We start from the raw sequence: 20,111 nt of genomic DNA on the forward strand, positions 1-20,111 counted from the left end.
CTGATCTAGGCATGCTAGTGAGAGAAAATGCTGTGTCCATTGTAAATATGGCTGCATTGCCTCTAATATTTCATCTCGGAATGGATATGTAAGAGCTAGACCCACGAACCATCCAAGTGCCAACTAATAAATAGTCGATTCCTAACGATTCTCAAACCCCAAAACTCCGTACTTCTTGGTTAGTTAACGCCCCGAAACTGCAATAAGTGTCGATGCGGTTGCATACTGGAGCATTACAGTCCCCTTCTACCACCTGTGCTCATCAGCGTGATCTTCTGTTTCTTCTTCTTCTTTCCGCCGCCGCCACCGCTGCCACTAGAAGGGCCCCCGCCTGACTCTGCATTGCTTGCCTGCCCACTATTATTGGCTTCTTGGTGGCTGCCCGCATTGTCATAAGCTTGCAGAGCTTCCATCTGCATGGCTAGCTCAGAGGGTCCCAAGAAGTCTTCCTCCTTTAGCCAACCGTCGTAGGCGTTGTGTGGATCTGAGGGCGCCATTTCGGGAGACCCTGCCACTACTCGAGTGCCCCACACTGTCTTTTGGGCCGAAGGGCTAGTAGACATGGATGACAATGTGTCAAAACCAGGCCGTGAATCGGGAGGTGATGGATCAGGATGGCCGTTGAGCGGCTGGAATTCTGACATGTCCATTGCAGGCACCCTCTCTTCCTCGAAGGGCTCAGGTAATCGTCGCGAGCCCGTCGTCCGACGCAGTTCAGCCGCCTCGAGGCGCTCTGCTTGTACCCTCTCCCTTTCTTCCTGCACCGCCTTGTCTCTATTACGTTTGCGTCGCCTCTCAATGTCCACCTTGAAAGAGTCGAGCGTCTCAGCGGGAACAATATCCGTCCAGTCGCATTCGAGAAAGCTGACGACGCACCCGCGGGGAAGGTGTCCGAGATATTTCGCCCGCTTGCGCATAGCCTCGTCCACCACGTGGCCTGTCGAGATATGCTCCACACGCGGCAGAAGCGTGGAGGGGAACGAGGAGAAGGCGCCGTACTTGGTCTTCAAAATCCGAATATCTAGTGGCGAGAGGTACAGATGCGGCGGGGAACTATAGAAGTAGAAATCCGCACTAGACGACTGCCTTGGTGGGTGGTCTGCAGGTATGAGCATCGCTGACTCCATGTCAACGAAGCTGGCAATACGCTCTTTTGCGACGTTGATGGCCTTGATGGCCTTTTGTGTCCATTCGCCGTCTTGTCCAAATAGCGTCTCATCCTCCTTCTCTTGTTTCTCGAGCGCCGCAACCTCTTCGTCGTATTGCGCAGCCATGTAATCGCCAGTGCCTTTCATGACGCGGGCGTAGTCGAGGACGTTCGCTGCAAAGTGCCAAGGAATATCGTGCCCAGAATTGAGAACTTCAGCACCGCCTTCTCGCGGTATAGCCAAGGTAGAGTTCGCATTCCGGGCCATGAGCCGTAGGACTACATCATCGCCAACGCGAGGCAGCGGGCTCTCCTGTCCGGCGTAGAACCGAACCGGCCGAACCTCATGGAGGTAGATAGTGTCTTCGCAAATGGGGCAGCTCTTCCACTTTGGACCCTTTCCAGGTTTTGAGGCCTCGTCGCTCGAACTCGAATTCATGAAGCGGATGAGGCAGGGGAGGCAGAAGATGTGTCCGCACTTTGCCATTCGCGGCGCCACCGGCTCGGACAGGCAGATGGGACAGGATGTCACCTGTGACATGGACGAGGCGACAACCTGGAGCACATCATTCCAGTCTAGATGCAGGTCGGTATCGGATGCGTGCTTCGAGTATGATCCTTCGGGGGACACAACGAATCGGTAGTTTGCGTGCACGTATCGGGACTTATCAGACGCGTGGTACCCCGAGCCAGGGCCCCACGCGGGATTACGGCGATAAGACCTGGCATAGGCATTATGGTCCTGGTATGGTCGGGGCGAGGTGTAGCTGAGAAGGTGGGTGATGGAGGTTTGGCCCCTCCGGCTATTGGGGTTTCTGAAGGCGCGTAGCTCGGCCATGGCGTCGTACTCGTCCACACCACTGTTCGATCTCTCGCCCCCGCCAGGTCTCCGTTGGTTTCTATGCTGTTTCCGAGATCCTTGGCTCTTCCTTGGCATGGAATTAGAGTTGGGAGACCCAGACTGAGCCGGGCGGCGGGAAGATTCCAAGCTCGACGTAGATGGTCCCGCCTGGGTGGCTGGGGAATGATTCGATGATACGGCGAGCGGCTTGCCCAAGCTCGGATTCGATGGATTCATGATCGGACCACAGCGTTACGAGGGCGGTGGCGGCGGTCGACGTACGATGAGGGGTACAAGTCGTCCGGGGTAACTGTCTAATCGCGTTGTCTTTCGTCTCGAAGGGGCGCATGCGTTGATGGGTGTGCCATCTGCAGCTCGTATCTTGTCGTCCCCGAGCTCACAGTCTATTTCAAGCAGCAATAAATGCTGCAGAATGCCCCCGATCGATGGGGGAATAGTGTATGAAGTAACTATAAGGATTGTTCGATGTTGATCAAGTCTCAAAGGGGCCCGGTGAGGACGAACGGACCCCGTCGGAGGTGGAGTCTGAGTCGAGTCACCAGTCGGAGGGGCAGAATCTCATCATGACGAGCACCATGATGGAACGGAGATAAATTGACCCGACACCACTCATCGATTCCGGCCCGTCACGTGGCTCCCTCGCTACCTTACCTACCCAAGTCTCGACTGGAAGAAGAAACTACGTGGAAACTCTTGCCTCTGACATACAAATAATGAGCTGTATCCGTACTCATACTGAATTCACGAGAAATAGCCTACCAGTGAATAGTCGTGGGAGGTACAATGAATGCTCGTTCAATACTCTCCACTGCTTTCCACGGCCTCAACACGCACTTGTGTGGTCAGATACGAGTAAACGCCTCTTACAACATGAATTCGGGATACTAATAGCGCAGCATCTCCAGGTCCAAATTGAATACCGTCAAGCAGCTACTATTTGAATTAAATATTCGACGTTTGGCCCAGGCATGTCCCATACTCCCGAGTCTCTCTGAAGTCCTATGGTACATGCGTCGCGCACCGGGGGGAATCATTGACACGAGAAGTCACTTCCAACAACCTAAAACAGAAATCAACCCAAAAATCCGTCAACGTAGATAGCGTCTCCATATGACTCGTCTCGCCCTCGTACAACCGATTTTAGTTCTTATCCGAGAACTTGTGCTTAAGCTTACTCAGGATGGAGCTGAGGCGGTTCTTCTTCTTCTTCTCGGCAGCGGCGGCGGGAGACTCGGTAGGCTTGCTCTCAGAGCCGTTCGCGGGGGCCTCGGCGGGCTTGCTCCCGGTGCCATTCGCGGGAGTCTCGGCGGGCTTGCTCCCAGTGCCATTAGCGGGAGCCTGCTGCTCCTCCTGCGGCTTCACTGGCTCTGAAGCCTTGCCAGCGTCTGTCGCGGGCTGTTGGGGCGTCGGCTCGGGCTGAGCCTCCTTGCCCGCGGTCTCGCCATCGGCAGGCGTGGGCTTGACCTCCTTCTGGAGCTCGTTCTCGACCTCCTTCTTCTCCTCGACGGCGGTGGTGTTGGCGGCCGCCTCAGGGCTCTTATCAGCCTCGGCAATGGACTCTTTCACCTCCGCGGGCACCTCTGGTGAGACTTCCTCACGTTTCTCCTCCTTGGCCTGGGAGGCGAGGGCTTCTTGGGTGGAGACTGGGAGCTTCTCCTTGACGGAGTCGGGGAGGTTCTTGTTGGCGACACCGGTGGCGGTGGTAGCAGCCTGGCTGACGGCGGGATTGGCCTTTCCGAGGGCGGCGGCGGCGGCAGCGACGGCGGCACCAGCTGCAACGCCTCCAATAGCCGCGACTCCACCGGAAGGCTTGCCGGTATCAGCAGTGGTAGTGCCATCAGAGGTGACCGCAGCCTTGGGCACCTTCTGCTTGAGCTCCTCTTCGACTTCGGCCTTCTCCTTGACCTCCTCGGGGACGGCGCTGGCCTCAGGATCGGCGCCAGCCTGCTTCTGGCTCTCCTTGACGGTCTCGGGGACCTGGCTCTCCTGGCTCTCCTTGGGCTCCTTGGGCACCTGGCCGGCCAGGCCAACAGTAGTAGCCTCGGGGCCGACGGAGTTGATGGTGTTGTCGGTCACGGGGAGGCCAGACTCGGGGATGACGGGCCCGGTGGAGATGGCAGGCTGGGATGCAGCACCCGGAAGCGAATCGCTCTGCTCGTACGACTCCTTATCGAGCTTGACATTCTTGTTGATGTCTTCGGCGGTGGCTACGGGAACACTCTCGCCGGGCTCGAGCTTGACGGGGTTGACGGCGCCATCGGCGGCAGGGAGTGGGCTCACACTGACAGGCTTGTTAAGCTCCTCTGCCGGCGTGTCCGGGAAACCGCCGGGGATATCGGACGGGGTGGCCTCGCCAGCGGGGGCGGGGGCGGGGGCATCAGCGGCCTCACCAGCAGGAGTAGTGGCGGGGACATCAGTGGCCTCAGCAGCGGGAGCAGTAGCGGGGGCAGCGGCAGGAGCAGCGGCGGCAGCAGCAGCAGGGGCTTTGGCGGCACCGCCCTTTTTGCCCTTCTTGTGCTTCTTACCGGCCATGGTAGCAGTCGTGGACTCGGGGGTCACAGTATTGATGATGGCAGCGGCGGCAGTGGGGGGAGCGATCTGGTCGGGGGTCAGGTAGTTGTTGACGTTGCCGTCGTGGTCGGGCTCCTGGGGTGCAGAGTCGTTGGTTGTCCAACTGTTGTCGACAACGAACTGTGGAACCGTACGTTAGCCGTGACGGTCAATTGAGCAAAAAACGATGATGTGTCCCGTTGGGAAGGGATGGGATGGCTCGGTTCCAGGTTGGTAAAGGGAGGAAGGTGAGTGGGTGGGTGGCGGCAATTGCGGCGTTATTTGACTTTTAAGACAGCCTTGACGGAAATGAGCGACCCCGATCAAACAAGGTCCCAAGGCGTTGCGCGACAAAGTCCCACCACCCCCGACCGACAGACACACTTCCGGACCGTCACGCATGCTAAAGATGGCCGCCTGCTCTCGACATTATGGCATTGCGTCATAGGCAGCGGCCAGGAGCTTTGGTGGGCCGCTTGGTGACCAACAAAGGCGCGAAAACAGTCAATCGGTTGATGGTGGCATGGAGCGACGCAAACAACCTAGGCGCAACGGCCAGGAGCCCTCAGCGATCGCGATTGGCATGGTTCCTGCTCATGCCCAAAGTGAGCATAGCGGCCGTCATCCTTGGAAGGTAGCCGCATGATGCAATCGCGAGCGTGGAGCTGAGCGCAGATCCGCGCGCATGCTGCAGCGCTGCTTGTCTGATCCCACTGATCCCCCGCAGAAGGAGACGGTGCCTCTTGGAGGGGCCTGGCGCGCCACGCCAATTGAATTGGGAATGCCGCCAACGCTGGCGCTAGCATGGCGTTTGTGGTTGAGTCAATGAATTTATGAAATGTGGTGCTGGCTGCGAGCGGCGGTCCACGGTGGGGCAGCAGCAGTGGGAGCGTGGGAGCGTGGGCATGGGAGCGTGGAAGCGTGGGAGCAAAAAAGCAAGACTGCCAGCTAGCTCCCCGCTGAAAGGTTCCGTCGCCGTGAACAAAAGAGAAAAAAAGGACGATGCGACCCCGTGGCTCCGACGGTCAAAACGGGCGTCGCAGCACAAGGCAGCGCGAGGCAGCGCGAGGCAGCGCAAGTATCACAATGTTCAAAGCCCACCCACCTTGTAGTAGATCTTGTTGGATGTGTCGGCGAGGTCGACCGTCTTCTGGAAAACATCGCCTTCCTTGTCGAGCCTGACGCTCTTGGTCCAGTTGTCGAAGGTGCCGGTAACGTACACTTGCTCGGCGGGCTGCTCCCTACGGCGAACAATTGAGAGTCAGCGCCATGTCTCGGGGAAGTCTGAGGGCGCTCGTTTTGCCTGCCCGTCGCCCCCCGTCCTGCCGTGAACGATGCCATACCCGGCGTTGGCGTTGGCGGCTCCGCGGAGCTCCCAGAGCTCCCATCAGGCCGCCACAGCGCCCATCCCAACAGCTGCCCTACGGTCGCGCGTTGGGGGAAGCGAGCGCCAGAACAGCACTTACCACTTGAACGTGTAGCTTCCCATGGCTGCGATTATGGATTACTGTGACAATAGGAGGACGGCGCAGATTTCTCTTTTTTGGGGGGGGGGGATACGTAAGACGGGGGAAGCTCTGGAGTGTCGAGAACCTGAGCTCGTGGTCGGGTGGCGGATGGTAGATGGCAGATGGCAGAGAGGTTGTTGATGAGCAAGCAACAGCTGGCGGGGCAGGTGAAAATTAAAAACACAGCAGCCAGCTTGTTCTCGGCCTTGAATGGACCTGTACGATGAGGCGATGCGCGCCGATGACCAGGTCTGAAATATGCACGGATACGTATACGACGACGGCGATTTGCCTGTCTCTGATCGCCTGCATTTGATGCCTCTGCACTCTCTCTGCACCCTGCACTGCTGCAGGCGCTACAACATGGGATTCTTGATTATGCTGGAGCCCAGCGTACCTGCAAAAATCGTCCCCTGGGCAGTCTGGGCAGCAACGGGTGAGGGTCATGATTTGGTGGCGGGATTCTCTGATGCTCTGATTCTCTGAGGCAGCGCCCCTCATCAGTGCCGTGGCTCCCGTCTCTCGCAGCAACTCGGGGCTTCTATTCCACCAAAGCGGTCCAGGACTCTCTCCCATGCCAAGTTGGAGCAGTGTCTCCATGGATGGGCGTGTCTTTTGACAGCCAGCCACCTGCACGGCAATCACAGCTGGGCCCAGACCTGCAGCGCCCGCTCTGGGTCTGGCGCCCTCACACCGTCTCAACGCCACACCCGGAACAAGCAATCTTCAATCACCACCCCGTCTAGATCCGGACACACCTTTCCCGCATGCGACCATCTAACTGACAGGGGCACTCGCTCAGGCGGCTGAAGAATTCGAAAGCAATATTTGTTTGATTCATTCTCATCAACGCCAAACTCCATCCCTCCCTGTAGGTATATGGATAGCACCCCTCCCCCGCCTTATATACCATGTTGTGATCATTTACAGCTCGGACTTGGAACCATCATCGACGCCCTCGGATACGGACGGCGCAGCCTTCTCCCTCAGCGCCTGAACCGTCACCCTAAACTCCGTCATGTGGTCTTGGGGCCGCTTGTGGTCCGGCCACCCGATCACGTTGCCGCTCGCCGGCGTGGGCTTGTAGTTGCTCAGGTCGAGGAGCTGGTCTGGTCCCAGCGAGTTAGCATTAGAAGCATCCATCGAGGCGGAGAGTGTCAGAGGTTTGATATGAACTTGCCTTTGCAGTCGCTCGTCTCGGCAACCCACAGCGGCAGCACGTGGTAGATAGCCCCGGGCGCAAAGATGACCACCTTGTCCTCGTCCGCCTTGCGGTCCACCTCGGCCAGCGTCTCGACAATGTCGTCGATCTGGTCATCCTCATCAGCGGGCTTCTTGAAGACACCATACAGGCCCTTGCCCTCGCCGCCGGTGCGCTCCTGCTCCTCGATCCACTCGCGCAGTGGAACTGGCACGTCGGTGTAGTCCATCTTCATGATGGACCGGTCGTATCCGTGGCGGTCGTAGCCGGACCAGCCGCCTGGGTACTGGCGCTCGCTGAACAGTTTCTTGAGGCCCGGCGCCCAGGGCTTGAGGCCGTTGGGAGGCTCCTCCATGAGCTCGTGGAGCGTGTACTCGAGGCCGAAGAAGTGTTGGACCGCCTCGCAAGACGGCTCAAACGACGACTCCTTGGCCTCGGGGAATGGGTCCTTCCACGCCCAGCCGTCGACCAGATGGGGCGTGACGTTGTTTGGAGGCGGCTTGCTATCGATGGCCTCGACCGAGGAAGCCATGAGTGCCACGGCGACGGGGAGTATGTTGGCCTTCATGGTGGCGAGGCGTCCGGAGGCTGGTACACTAACACACGATGCTGCGAAACGTCGTAGAGACAATGCAACCGGTGCAATTGACGTCGGATACCAGGTCTAAAGAGCAGAGACAAATACCTGCGAGACAAGAGAGGTTCCCCCGCTCCCCGTAGCATAAATACTTCTTTGCGGAGCGCGAAGACCCCTCAAACTGCCTCGTTGTCCTCATCGGACGCTTGGAGCTCCGAATTTCCATATTCGATGTCGCCCGGAACGCCATGCGACAGCGGCTACGTGCGGGGCGGATGCCAAATTAATTTATTGGTGGTGTTCCTGGCCAAGTCGGGGTAAACCTGTTGGAGATGCGGAGAAGACCTGGGTGTGCTGCGTTTCGCCCCCTGGTCCACGGAGGACCTGCAAGGAGCCGGACGGGAGTCAGGCCCGGCTTGTCGGCTGGCATGTCGCTGCGCGAGATCTGTTCTGTGCGCGGATAGTTGCATACTGGAGATTCGGGGGCGTCTCTGTTTAAAGCAGGTCACCAACGCATCGGGACTCCGGGAGGTTTGTAGATGAATTCTGTCTGTTCTGAATGTGGTTGGATTACACGAGAATATGGCGACGAAAGGGTACTGTATACATAAGAGCCTCTGACTTTGTGAACCTCACATGGAACAAATTTCATCTCACTCCACCCTACTCCGTAGTATCTAACATGCTTACACCCTTTCAACACAAGCTTCCGTCAATCCATGTCCGCGCAGGTGCATTGCGTCCCTCCATCTCACAGTGAGACGGGTTCACTCAAGCTGAGAGTCACCGGGGAGCCGTCCATTGTGATCCAAATAATTGTCGGCTCGCTACCAACCTGATCCGATTGAGTCGACCCGCCAGACGCCGAAGCGGTGCCGCCTGGGATGGTGACCGGGACCGGGACCGCGCAGCTGTTCCCATTCGTCGTCACCGTCACTGAGTCAATGGCGTCGCCGTTGGCCGTATAGGTGTACGAAAGCTTGGGTTGGCAGCTGTCAAGCGTCATTCGATCGATAAAGTACTCGGCGAGAGCGTCGTGTTTCAGCGATGTGATGGGCCAGTTGGTGAGACGGTACATCTCCTGGGCAATCGTCTCCACCCAGGCCATGACGAGAGACATCTTTCCCGTCTTGGAGCCGACGGTGATGGTCGCCATATCAATCTGCCGCAAGTTGGCCTGGTGGAACATGTACGGATCGGCTTGCAACCCCAGGAGGTAGCGTGTGTTGGTGGCCTTTGCGTCACGCAGCAGGCTGTTGAAATCACCTGCGCCTGCGGACGTGTCAATCCACTCCTGGACCGTGCAGGCAGGCGTGTCGCAGTTGTAGTAGATTGTTGTCGCATATCGAGGGATGATATACAATCCCGCATGTCCGTTGTTCTCGACTGTGGAGACGAGAGGATGGAACTGGCTATTAGGGTTCCTGAGAGGAGGACGGGTGTTGTCGCCGACCACATGCAGGATTCCATTATCCAACCAGGCACGAATCACATCCGCGTTGTGAAGGCCGGTAATGGCGGGGGGGATCAGACCCTTGGGTGAGAAACGGGTGGCCTGGTCTATCCCCATCTGAGCCAACCAGTCCTGGTTGAAATGAATCTCCCTGGCGGCATCGTGGTAGGTTGCGTTGTTCAGTTCCAAGTGGGTGAATGTGTGAGAGACGTGAGCAAAGGCATTCAAATTGTCCTGGTCCAGCCACCAGGCCGCAAAGTCGTCCAGCTGGGCGCAATCTTTCGTCCAGCCATACTCCTCGAATTCTGATGGCCACATATCCTCCCCAGTTCCCGGAGGCTTGACCCACTCCAGAGGCGTATCCGGAGGGTATGGATAGTCAACGGCGTCTGGGGGAACGCACAAGTCTTCGCCCTGAGGCTCTTCAACGGCAGCAATGATATCACCGTTGCCATTATGGCCCATCTCGAGACGAAAGTCCGAGCCCGCAGGGAGACGGGAGTTGATGTCATTCTGCCAGGTGATGTGAGCCTCAATGTCGCCGGTGCGTGTCTTGAATTCCTTATTCGCTGGCAGATATAGTTCGGTGGAGAGTTGAACGTCGTCAATTTGGGGACTCAGGTGGATTTTGCGCTTGCCGAGGAAGAGACCTCGGGTCATCCAATGAATATGAGCATGCTGGAGGAAGTTGGATGTGGCGGACCAGTCAGTTGCCCAACCAATAAACCAGACAAGCTGCTCGCGCCCATTGAAGTTGTTTATGACGCCTGCAACGGTATCTCCGGTGTACGGGCCACCGGGGCCAAACTTGGCGATTGCCATCGTAGTGGTGGAATTTGTGATGGAAGCTGGGTAGTGCCAAAGCCCAGAGGTAGTGACTCCAGCTCCACTGTCTTTCATTAGTGAACGCTGCGTGCTCCAGGGGCCATGGCAAATACGCACGATTTGATGTTGGCCGTGGGGAAGCTAGCAGTGTTAGTGAAGCTGATGAGCTGCTCCACGTCATCTTCACAACAGCCACCATCCCCGCTAGCAATCTCAGCACCTGGGTCTGTGTTTAGTTCCTCTATCGTCTGGAGCCAAGAAGTCAGTGGAACTCACCAAAGCTGGGTCCGGGATATTCATCGGTTCGAACTAGGCGGACGTGGAAGTCTGTCTGGTACTCATAGATGGTATCCCACTGTTGCTGGGTCACAGCACTGCTCCATGTTCCCTCGTAGTCGTAAGACACATCGCTCAAGACAATGATGCCCCCATAGAGGCCTGTGGTATTCGAGCTGGTGAGAGCTGGAAGCAAAATTCCCTCCCTGGGGACTAAAATGGCCTCAAACGGGATGCCATAACCCTCTAGACCAGAACTAGCCGTGGAGGCAGAGTACTCATCCCGTGCAAGGATGAGGATCTTGCTGTCCACTGTGGCTCCGGGAATGGCATGTGAGTGACATGCAAAACCCAGAATGCTCCCCAACGGGAGCACAAAGTGCTGTAGGAACCGGCGAGTGAGCATTGTAGTGCAACTTGTTACGGTGACGCTAAGCCTGGTCGGCAAAAGAAGGGATAGAGCAAGTTAAGGGGATCCCAGAAGAGAGGGGATGGGGGTCTTTTGAACACAGGAGAAAAGCGTGAAGGAACACTGGGCGAGGCTCCTTAGAGAATCCTGAGTTCGAGAGCTCTATCTTCTGCAGAACTTATCAGCTTTGCAAAGAGGAGTTGGCTTCTGTGAACGATCTGACCACAACTGAAGGAATCGGGAACACCGCATGCAACTATTGAGCCGCCTTGAAAGCCCAGTCAAGCCTCGAAAGCGGGTGTTGATGATGTTCTGCTAAGGATATTGAGCACAGGCGCTTCTGGAAAGCTTGGCTAGGCACGCAAAAATGATTATGCTCGTGATCCGACGGCGAGGAACGGAAGCGCGGCAAGGTGTATCGGGGGATCAAAGATATTACTCCTACTGATGCATGGCCACTTGGCAAGCGGGACTCGGACCAGTATTTGGCAAAGTACCGAGATCTCGAATGATCGATGCAGCTTCATATTCCAGCCGCAGAGGCAAACGTGATCGAGCTGAGCCCTTGGCCGTGTTCTCGAAGTTTTGGCTGGCTCGCAGTGAAGCGACGGCGTTGGACCAACGGCGTCAATGCAGATTATGCAACACGCTGGGCGCCGGTACCCGAAGTTGAGCATATTTTCCAGGGGGTTACGTTACGCAAGCTGCAGGTGCTGCTGGCAAGCTCGTATAGAGATGGCCGGAGCCTGAGGGAAGGGGGAGCGACAGCGAGCAGAGATCCATCGAGGATGGTAGAGGTACAAGAGATCCAGGGCCGGGGAGGGTTTTCAGGTAGAGGTACAAGCGCCACCGTGAATTTCGTGATGGGCCCTGGCAGGGTTCCATTGCTTATTCTGCGGGGTACCCGTAGGACCGAAAAAGATCCCAAGAGGAGCCGGCCCCAAATGGGCTCTTCCATTATAATGCGTCTGCAGTGCACTGCTTCACCGGTCATGGCGCGGGATGCGAGATGGAAGAGACTTTCATTTCAAAGGTGGTGGATACTACGAGTACTTACCCAAGGTAAGAGCTAACAACCTAGATGGCATTGCTAGCACCTTCCTCGGTGCTGCTCGCGTCTCAATGCCCCATGTATTAATAAAACGGAAGGCGGTAGCTTAGTTCAAATCCAGTCTACTCGTACTATGTAGGTAATATTCGTAAGTTAAGCTAAAAGCAGGTCCATGATCATCGTCCCAAATTCTCCATCCAAGTGCCACCGCCATGTGGTTTATTCTCATTTTCTTTACGATTGGCCAAGATCTCCCAACGATCCTGATTCCTGAGGGCCCGGCCCGTACAAGAGCCCGAACATGCCGCTCCCAAGCGCTTTGGGGCCTAGGGCTGACCGCTGGTTAATTACGGGCCTCCCTCCATTGGTGTGTTGCGTCGTGAGGCCTCAGCCAAGGCCCCAGCCTCAATGCCCCTGCCGCGTAACCGTGGTCCAGAACTTGAGCTGCATTTTTACAGCGAATCCTGTGGCTGAGTCACGGGCTTGCGTGGTATTACAAGAGCAAGCGACCGCGGTCGTCAGTGGTCGTCGGTGATCGTCAGTGCATTGTGGTGCCACTTTCGTCTCTGGACGCCGGATCTTCAATCGACTTCTCACTTTAACATTCGGGGTGCGAGCTCGTGTTGGCTCGCTTTGGTGCCGCGATGCTAGGCTTCGAAAAGTCTCAGGCCACCGTGGACGCGGCTGGAAAGCCAAAGCAGCCATGGTCGCTGAAGCGGAAATTGCTGCTCGCGCTCGTCGCCATTGTCGTTATCATTGGCCTGGCGGTCGGCTTGGGTGTTGGGTTGACAAGGGGAGGCGGCGGAAGTGATGATGATGGGAGCGACGACGACAATACGGACGACTCTGGCGACTCTGGCGGCTCGGGACCCGACCGCGAGAGCAAATGGAAGCCCGGTGTCGGAGACTCGTGGCAGATCGTTCTCAAGCAAGCCATTAAGCTCGAATCCAGCGACGACATCGACCCCGACGTCGACGTCTACGACCTGGACCTTTTCGACAACGATATTGAAATCTTTCAAACGCTCCAGGATGCCGGCAAGAAGGTCATCTGCTATTTCAGTGCTGGATCATGGGAGGACTACAGGGACGACAAGGATGATTTTGACAAAGATGACCTTGGCAAGGAGCTCGATGGGTGGCCCGACGAGCGATGGCTGAAATTGTCGAGCACTGGAGTCCGCGATATCATGAAGAAGCGAATCAAGACTGCATGGGAGAAAGGCTGCGATGCCATTGACCCCGACAACGTGGACGGCTATGTGAGTATTGAACACTGCACCCAAAATTGTTGCCGCTGACATGCCTCTAGCAAAATGCGAATGGCCTCGGCCTCACTGAGGAGGACTCTATCGATTACATGCGCTTCCTGTCAGAAGAAGCCAAATCCTACAAGATGGCGATTGGCCTCAAGAATGCGGGATCCATCATCCCAGATGTTCTTGATTTCGTCGACTTCTCGGTCAATGAACAGTGCATACAGTACTCCGAGTGCGAGACTTTTGCAGCTTTCATCAAGGCGGACAAGCCAGTCTTCAACATTGAGTATCCAAGCGGTGCACCTAACCATATCGCGAGCAAGGTGACGGAGGAGATTTGCTCCCATAAGGGAAATGCTACGGGGTCCGAAGATTTCAGCACCGTCATCAAGAAAATGGAACTCGACGGCTGGGTCGAGTACTGCGACGGGGAGACATATACAACAGAACTGGAAGATTAAGCACTGAGCTGTATCATAATTAATCATCAGCGAATTATTTTATTGCCACATCTCCCATTACTATGTATTGTGCATCACCCGTGGCTGGACTCCCCATCAAGAACAGCAACAAATTTATCCCATACCTTTGGCCACCAAGTAAAGCCACCGCCATCCTGCTCGGTGACGTAAAGGCCTGCGAGCCCCGTACGCTGGGCATTGTCCATGACCTGCTCCAGGTGGTCCTCTGCACTGGTAAAGCTGTGGATGATGGCTAAGGTCTTGTGGCGCAGGTCGGGCGCAACTTGGAGCGCCGTTTGGTCGGTCGACTGGAGCAGTGCCCAGTGATTCCAGGCTTGCTCGAAAGTCACAACATAGTCCGCAGCATCGAAGAAGGCACCGTATATGACAACCCCGGGGTTGTATACGACAAGGCCGTGCCGCCCTAGTGCAGTCGACCACGACGAGTGGACGTGGTCGGCGAGGGAGGCCATGTACGGAACCAGCGCAGGATCCGAGGGCGCCTCGTCGATGAATATGCCATCCAATTTGAACTCGGGGTTCCATCCTCGGTATGTGTCGATCTCCCCCCGGATGTCTGCCGCGCTGCGCTTGCCATAGCTGCAGTGTACATAGCCCACGGGCCGGATGTTGGGGATCCTGCCCAACTCCCTCAGGACGGCTCTGTAGCTGGCGTCGGGCACGGCGTCCTGGCCAGGCCCGCTGTTCGGGTTGATGATGGCGAGGAACTGCACCTGTGGGTGTCGTAGAGAAGCCCGGAAGAGGGGCTCCCACGCGCCCTTTAGCGGGTATATGTACAGAGGCACAATGACGCAGGGCGGAGGCATGTTCGTGGCGGTTGGTACAGAGTTGTGACCGGGGGGCTTAGTCGTCCGTTCGTAGGGAAGGGTAAGGGTTGGATGTGCTTGATGTGCGTAGGGTCGCTGTCGGGTGATGCGGGAGGGGCTGTAGGGGGCTGTAAGCGCAAGGTGGCCAGGATGATGCATATGCGTATAGGCAATAGAATACGGCTGCATCTCTGCAATCCTACCGAATGTGGATCGAGCATGCATTATGATCTCAATACGGTCGAGTATCAATAAAGGCGTAGCGACAAGTGCCGAGCAAGACATTCCGTTTGGAGCCGGCTTGTGATCGCTAAAGTTGATTGACACTCTCGCCTTAGCCCCCTAATTGAGTGAGATGTGTGCCATGTGGTCAGATAAACACTCACACGCATTATAGGGGCTGAGATGCTGTTGTAGAACGTCTTACATGTCTAACTCTCTGATGATATCCCTATTATTGGTGAAGACGGGATTCGAAAGGTCGGTATGTGCACTGAGCTCCCCAGGCCCAGAAGTCTAGTGTTGGATAATCTACCGTTTAATGAAACTCTAGTATTGCGGTGTCGTCTTGGTCATCGTGCCCCTGCTACGAAGGCTGAGTAGCCAGGTTGTGCCCAAGATAAGTTTTCGTTGGACGGAACCCTCTGGTGGTTGTCGGTCGAGTGGTGTGCGTCCTCGCTAACAACGGCCACCTCCACCTGTTTATATATGGCGTTGTTGTTCCATGTATTGACTGCCTTTTCCGAATCCTTGTCTATTCAGCTCTTCATGTCCTGTATCCTGTAGCTGTCGACCATGTGCTCCTCGCTCTCGTTGTGCGCCAGGGTAGTAAGGGGGTTAGCTGTGGGAGGCCCGCGCCGTCTCCAGCTGGGGCCGCTGCTGGCGCCGCCCCCGCCGCCAAAATTGACGACGTCCTTGGGGGTTTCGTCATGGAACCTCTGTGAGGATCGCATGGTGGACGAGACGGTGCCCGGGACGGGCGTGAACTAGGCCTTGAGGAGAGGGAAGATCATGGGGAGGTTCGTCGTCACGGTGGCGACAAAAGTCTCGTGCACAGCTCTTGATCCCGCCAGCTGTGATCCATTGACGGGGTCCTGGGGATGGTTAGAAAAGGAACAAGGGGAGTGAAAGCTGGAGTAGGTAGGCCTACCGTGACAATGAGGACGCAGCGCAGCGTCGCGCAGGCAACTACAAAGATGCCACCTCCAAAGAGGAACACGAATCCCACCTTTGTCCATCTCTTCAGCTGGGAGCCCCAAAGTATGAGTAGGGGTATCAACACGAGGTATAAGTCGGTGGAGACGTTTCATGGTTAGGTAGACCCAAACGATCTGGTTGGAAACTGCAGACTGGCAGGCGTCTGGGTGTAGATCCGTGGTCAGGATGGTGCATGCACTGGAAGAACGTAAAGTGTTTGAACTTAGTGCCCGGGTCCGGCTGGATCTGCCATAGTCTATGGAAGGGTTGGCACGAAAAGTAGAGGTTCAACGTGACGGCTATCCAGCTGGCAGCTGGAAAGGCGAAGCCGAAGTATATGCGAACCAGGTACGATCTCCCGAGGCCATCCTACAGATCTCATCAGTTATCCATTGTGTGTCTGTCCCGTAGCCTGCCACGTATTATACGTACCGTCAGCCGCATGTAGAATACTAGCAGCGATGCCTTCAGCGTCCAGAGCAGACATGAGTAGACCGTCCGCCCGGCAATCTGAATCCTCGAGCCGAGGACCCTAGATAGACTAATAGAGGATTGGTATTTTCCCCGCCACGATGTGAGTATGTTTGTTTTCCTCACCTTAGAGCGTATTCGGGGCTATCAGGGACAAAGCAAGCCGTTCTTTAGGCGTCATGCCATTGTTGGCCAGGCCCTTGGCGGCGTTGCCAACCGAGTAAGCAAGGCCAGTCTCAGTGGCATAGAATAACTTTGACTCGACATAAAGTATTAGCCCCCAATGGGATGGGTAGATGGTGGTCGAAACATGAAATTGAAGGAACTGACCAACCCCAGCCAGGCCAAGTAATCATCTCCCTGGAGTCTCTTGAACCCAACGGCTCTGACCCGCGAGTATGTCCGCAGAATGGTGACCAGAACTCCCGTAGCGAGCAGAGTCCATGCCTCGGTGGTAAAGTCTCTCGTCGCCTTGGCTGCTGCTACAGCAGCGGCAGCGGCCGGGTCATAGGGTGGGGGCCCAGAAGACATGGCGAAAGCAAGCAATGGAGTTTGGCACTCACGAAACCAAATACATTATGGGGGCGAAGACCAACATGAGCCGTCTCCGCACGTTGAAGTACGGAAGATGGCGAAGCTACATGGTGCCATATGCAAGGCCGGACTGACGCAGGTGCCCAAGGCCGGCAAAAGGTGACAGGGAGCAGATGGTAATTTCCAGGTAATAGTTTGCTAGACTCGTGTATGATGGATCATGGCGCATGTTTAGTTTCAGACGTACGCAGATACGGGGTAGGAGATAGGCGGGAGCAGGGGTCTGGTATTCTTGTGGGCGTCTGGGCTCTTGGGGAGTTTCTTGGTGGTGCATCACCATCATCCATGACGCCAATATCGGCGTAGTGGGCAGGATATGTATGTACCGGCCAGGGGTAGGAGGGCGACTTCGCACATAGTACCACCTATTTGGTACGTGCCGTGATTCTGTAGGTACATGTGGCACAAATACGACCAGGTATGCATTGGCGCAGAAATAACATACGGGCATGAGTACTACATGCAGGAGGCAATCAAGATGCATGCAGTAAGAGTACTACTGCTCCACCTGTTGGTAGGGCTGTCTAGGTCCCTTGTTCGTGTAACTGTCAGGGCCTACGGAGTATACGGGTAGCAATTACGGTACTACTCCTACTCATATTACCACGTGACGTCTGCTCTGTACGAATTACGAAATACTACCAGATTAGGCAGCAGTGTCCGTTTCTCTACACAACAAGCATCTAGGCTACTTGCTGCAACTATAACCATGCAGTTGTACTCCGTACACAGAATGTGTACTCCCAAGTAGTTGGACGAGTAGTCGGAACTGTTAGATCAAACCATCGGGGGCGGAGATGTGGACCGAGGAAGGGTTCTGTAATTGTGCAGCACATGGCGACGCACAATTTCTTCATGTGGCTCAACACCCGAGGGATTTCCCCCAGGAGTTGAAGATACGAGTACGGAGGCAATCGGGTGCAGACAGCGAGCTTCAGGAGTTGAATGGTTATTATCTCAAACCGTTGGGCTGCCAGCCTGCTGGGTCCTGGCCCCGGCGTGGAAACACCGGGCCCCCTGATCCCTGATCCCCTGGCCCCTGGTCGACAGATATGGAACCGTCTCAACCATCATCTATCATCTCCTCATCATCTATTCCGCAACGGTTGGGCGGGTTGACACCCTTCTGGGTCGCCAATTGGCTGCGACTACGACGACTGCAGAACACAATGGGACAAATGACATGCCTGATCCGAGACTGGGGGTGATAGCTAATAGCCTATCACGACGGCCCAGAAATGTATGTAAGAATCTCGGTACCCGACCACCCGGCGTCGGTCGCCTACGTCGGAGCTTGCTGAGCTTGGATCCCCTTGGATCTCCTTGCGTCCCTTACCACCGTTCGAACTCAGCAAAAACTGCTGCTCTCCCAAGCGTCTCGTCAAGTCAACAGATCACCACCGAAACCATGGAGACGTTGGACTGCGTTGTCGTCGGCGCAGGTACGTTGACCTCTCCTCCAGTCCACAGCAGCCAAGACGCCCTCGGGACCTCGCCGGCTGACTTCGCGCTCATCCGATAGGATGGTACGGCCTGGGCGCGGCGAAGCAGTATCACTGCACATGCCCTGGCAACTCGCTCGCCGTCTTCGAGTCTGCCGCCTCGCTGGGAGGCACCTTTGCCGACCATCGCATCTACCCAGGCTTGAAGAGCAATAACCTTCTGGGGACCTTCGAATATCCCGACTTCCCCATGGACACCGAGACCTTCGGCGTCAAGACTCGCCAGCACATCCCCGGCAGAGTCCTCCACGCCTATCTCGAGGCCTATGCCGCCCACTTCGGACTCAATGACCTGATCCGCCTCAGCACCAAGGTCACCGCGGCAGAGCACCAGGAGACCGCTCAGGGTGGCTGGGTTCTGACTATCGTCGACTCCAACCAAGCTGAGACCAAGGTCTTTGCGCGCAAGATGATCATTGCCACCGGCCTTACTTCAGAGGCTTTCCTCCCGCATTTCGACGGCCAGGAGACCTTTGGCGGGAAGGTCTTCCATGGAAAACACTTCCTGCAGAACAAGGACACCATCCAGCCGGGAAACTCAGTCACCGTGTTTGGCGCAACAAAGTTTGCCTGGGATGCCGTCTACACATATGCCACGGCCGGTGTCAAGGTCGACTGGGTCATTCGCTGTAAGATTGTCCTTCTCCTTTCCCACTTCTTTCGTTCAATTGACCTGATTCGATCCCAACAGCATCCGGACATGGCCCTTGTTGGATGTCGCCGCCCTTTGTTACGCCGCTCAAGAAGTGGATCGAGCAGCTCGCGAGTTTGTGCTATCCCATCTCCCATTTTCAGGGCCAGCTCTGACCCCTAATTGTGCAGACATCCGGTTCCTGAGCTGGTTCAGCCCCTGTATCTGGGGTTCGATTGACGGGTACCCTCGTATTCGCAAATTTCTGCACGGCACCGCCTTTGGTCGAGCCTTGGTAGACGGCTTCTGGAGCGTGCTCGGAGGGGACGTCCTGACCCTCAACAAGTACGATTCGCATCCCAAGACAGCCTTGTTGAAGCCCTGGACCGAGGCCATGTTCACCGGCCCCAGCTTCAGCATTCTCAATTATGACACCGACTTCTTCGAGGTCGTCAAGGGCGACTTGGTCGACATCCACGTCGGCGAGATCGACCACCTCAGCCCGGGCAAAGTCCACCTGGCCGACGGTACCGAGCTCAAGTCCGACGCCCTTCTGGCCCACACGGGCTGGAAGCATGTGCCACCCATGAAGTTTTCCCCCGCCGGTATTGAGAAGGAGCTCGGCCTGCCCCATGAGCTGGCCGAGGATGATGCGCCAGAAGAGGACCTCGCCAACCAGAAGTCATTGCTCGAGAAGGCCGATCTGGAGATTTTTGATCGCTTCCCGCGCCTCAAATCCCAGCCGACCTGGAACAAGAACTACGTTCCCCTGACTGAGCAGAAGGGCATCAAGAGCGACGACCAGGTCACCCCGTGCAAGCCTCTCACGCCGTACATGCTGTACCACTTCCTCGTGCCCCCCTCTGAGAGGTTCCTACGCACCCGCGACATCGCCATTGTCGGCGTCGTCACCAACTTCAGCAACGTCATAACGGCCCATCTCCAGGGTCTGTGGGTCGCCGCCTACTTCTCGGGCCGGCTGGCGAACGACCCCTCTGCCGCCGTGGGCAACAAGGAAGCAGTGACCAGGGTGCAGTACGAGGCGGTGCTGCACAATCGCTTCGGAAAGTGGCGGTATCCCACCGACGGCACCAGGAGCCCGGCCTTCATCTTCGACGCCGTCCCGTACTTGGACCTGCTGCAGATCGACCTTGGGCTAAATCCTCATCGGAAGGGCAGCTCGTGGTCGGATATTTGGAGCCCGTATGGACCGCGGGACTATCAGGGTGTCAATGAGGATTGGGAGAAGAAGTACGGCGGTGGGAAACCCGCACCCCTCGATGTGGTTGACGTTTGATTTATTTTTTATA

At 56.4% G+C, this 20,111-nt stretch overlaps 8 protein-coding genes across 8 annotated transcripts; 2 read left to right on the forward strand and 6 right to left on the reverse strand.

The window, feature by feature from the left end:
* Positions 1-233: 233 nt before the first annotated feature.
* On the reverse strand, positions 234-2,084 carry ACO1O0_002367 (RING finger protein; the record flags this gene model as incomplete). The annotated part of the gene is made up of 1 exon (XM_083191837.1): positions 234-2,084. One exon carries the CDS (start codon positions 2,082-2,084, stop codon positions 234-236), a length of 1,851 nt encoding a protein of 616 aa, XP_083053051.1.
* A 1,065-nt stretch (positions 2,085-3,149) lies between these two features.
* CRP1 (uncharacterized protein) lies at positions 3,150-6,048 on the reverse strand (the record flags this gene model as incomplete). The annotated part of the gene is made up of 3 exons (XM_083191838.1): positions 3,150-4,700; positions 5,665-5,800; positions 6,026-6,048. The coding sequence occupies 3 exons, from the start codon at positions 6,046-6,048 to the stop codon at positions 3,150-3,152; spliced, it is 1,710 nt and encodes a 569-aa protein (XP_083053052.1).
* Positions 6,049-6,991: 943 nt separating this feature from the next.
* Positions 6,992-7,836, reverse strand: ACO1O0_002369 (uncharacterized protein; the record flags this gene model as incomplete). The annotated part of the gene is made up of 2 exons (XM_083191839.1): positions 6,992-7,171; positions 7,288-7,836. 2 exons carry the CDS (start codon positions 7,834-7,836, stop codon positions 6,992-6,994), a joined length of 729 nt encoding a protein of 242 aa, XP_083053053.1.
* Positions 7,837-8,596: 760 nt separating this feature from the next.
* ACO1O0_002370 (uncharacterized protein) lies at positions 8,597-10,805 on the reverse strand (the record flags this gene model as incomplete). Its single annotated transcript, XM_083191840.1, has 3 exons — positions 8,597-10,187; positions 10,241-10,343; positions 10,400-10,805. The coding sequence occupies 3 exons, from the start codon at positions 10,803-10,805 to the stop codon at positions 8,597-8,599; spliced, it is 2,100 nt and encodes a 699-aa protein (XP_083053054.1).
* A 1,698-nt stretch (positions 10,806-12,503) lies between these two features.
* Positions 12,504-13,579, forward strand: ACO1O0_002371 (glycoside hydrolase superfamily; the record flags this gene model as incomplete). Its single annotated transcript, XM_083191841.1, has 2 exons — positions 12,504-13,121; positions 13,172-13,579. 2 exons carry the CDS (start codon positions 12,504-12,506, stop codon positions 13,577-13,579), a joined length of 1,026 nt encoding a protein of 341 aa, XP_083053055.1.
* Positions 13,580-13,653: 74 nt separating this feature from the next.
* Positions 13,654-14,406, reverse strand: ACO1O0_002372 (spherulation-specific family 4 protein; the record flags this gene model as incomplete). The annotated part of the gene is made up of 1 exon (XM_083191842.1): positions 13,654-14,406. One exon carries the CDS (start codon positions 14,404-14,406, stop codon positions 13,654-13,656), a length of 753 nt encoding a protein of 250 aa, XP_083053056.1.
* Positions 14,407-15,392: 986 nt separating this feature from the next.
* On the reverse strand, positions 15,393-16,605 carry ACO1O0_002373 (uncharacterized protein; the record flags this gene model as incomplete). The annotated part of the gene is made up of 5 exons (XM_083191843.1): positions 15,393-15,500; positions 15,557-15,652; positions 16,036-16,144; positions 16,201-16,218; positions 16,409-16,605. The coding sequence occupies 5 exons, from the start codon at positions 16,603-16,605 to the stop codon at positions 15,393-15,395; spliced, it is 528 nt and encodes a 175-aa protein (XP_083053057.1).
* Positions 16,606-18,076: 1,471 nt separating this feature from the next.
* Positions 18,077-20,098, forward strand: ACO1O0_002374 (uncharacterized protein; the record flags this gene model as incomplete). The annotated part of the gene is made up of 4 exons (XM_083191844.1): positions 18,077-18,110; positions 18,191-18,799; positions 18,862-18,936; positions 18,993-20,098. 4 exons carry the CDS (start codon positions 18,077-18,079, stop codon positions 20,096-20,098), a joined length of 1,824 nt encoding a protein of 607 aa, XP_083053058.1.
* Between the last annotated feature and the right edge of the window lie 13 nt (positions 20,099-20,111).

This window comes from Amphichorda felina, assembly GCF_050947745.1.
Source record: "Amphichorda felina strain 45539 chromosome Unknown scaffold_2, whole genome shotgun sequence".
Taxonomy (NCBI): domain Eukaryota; kingdom Fungi; phylum Ascomycota; class Sordariomycetes; order Hypocreales; family Bionectriaceae; genus Amphichorda; species Amphichorda felina.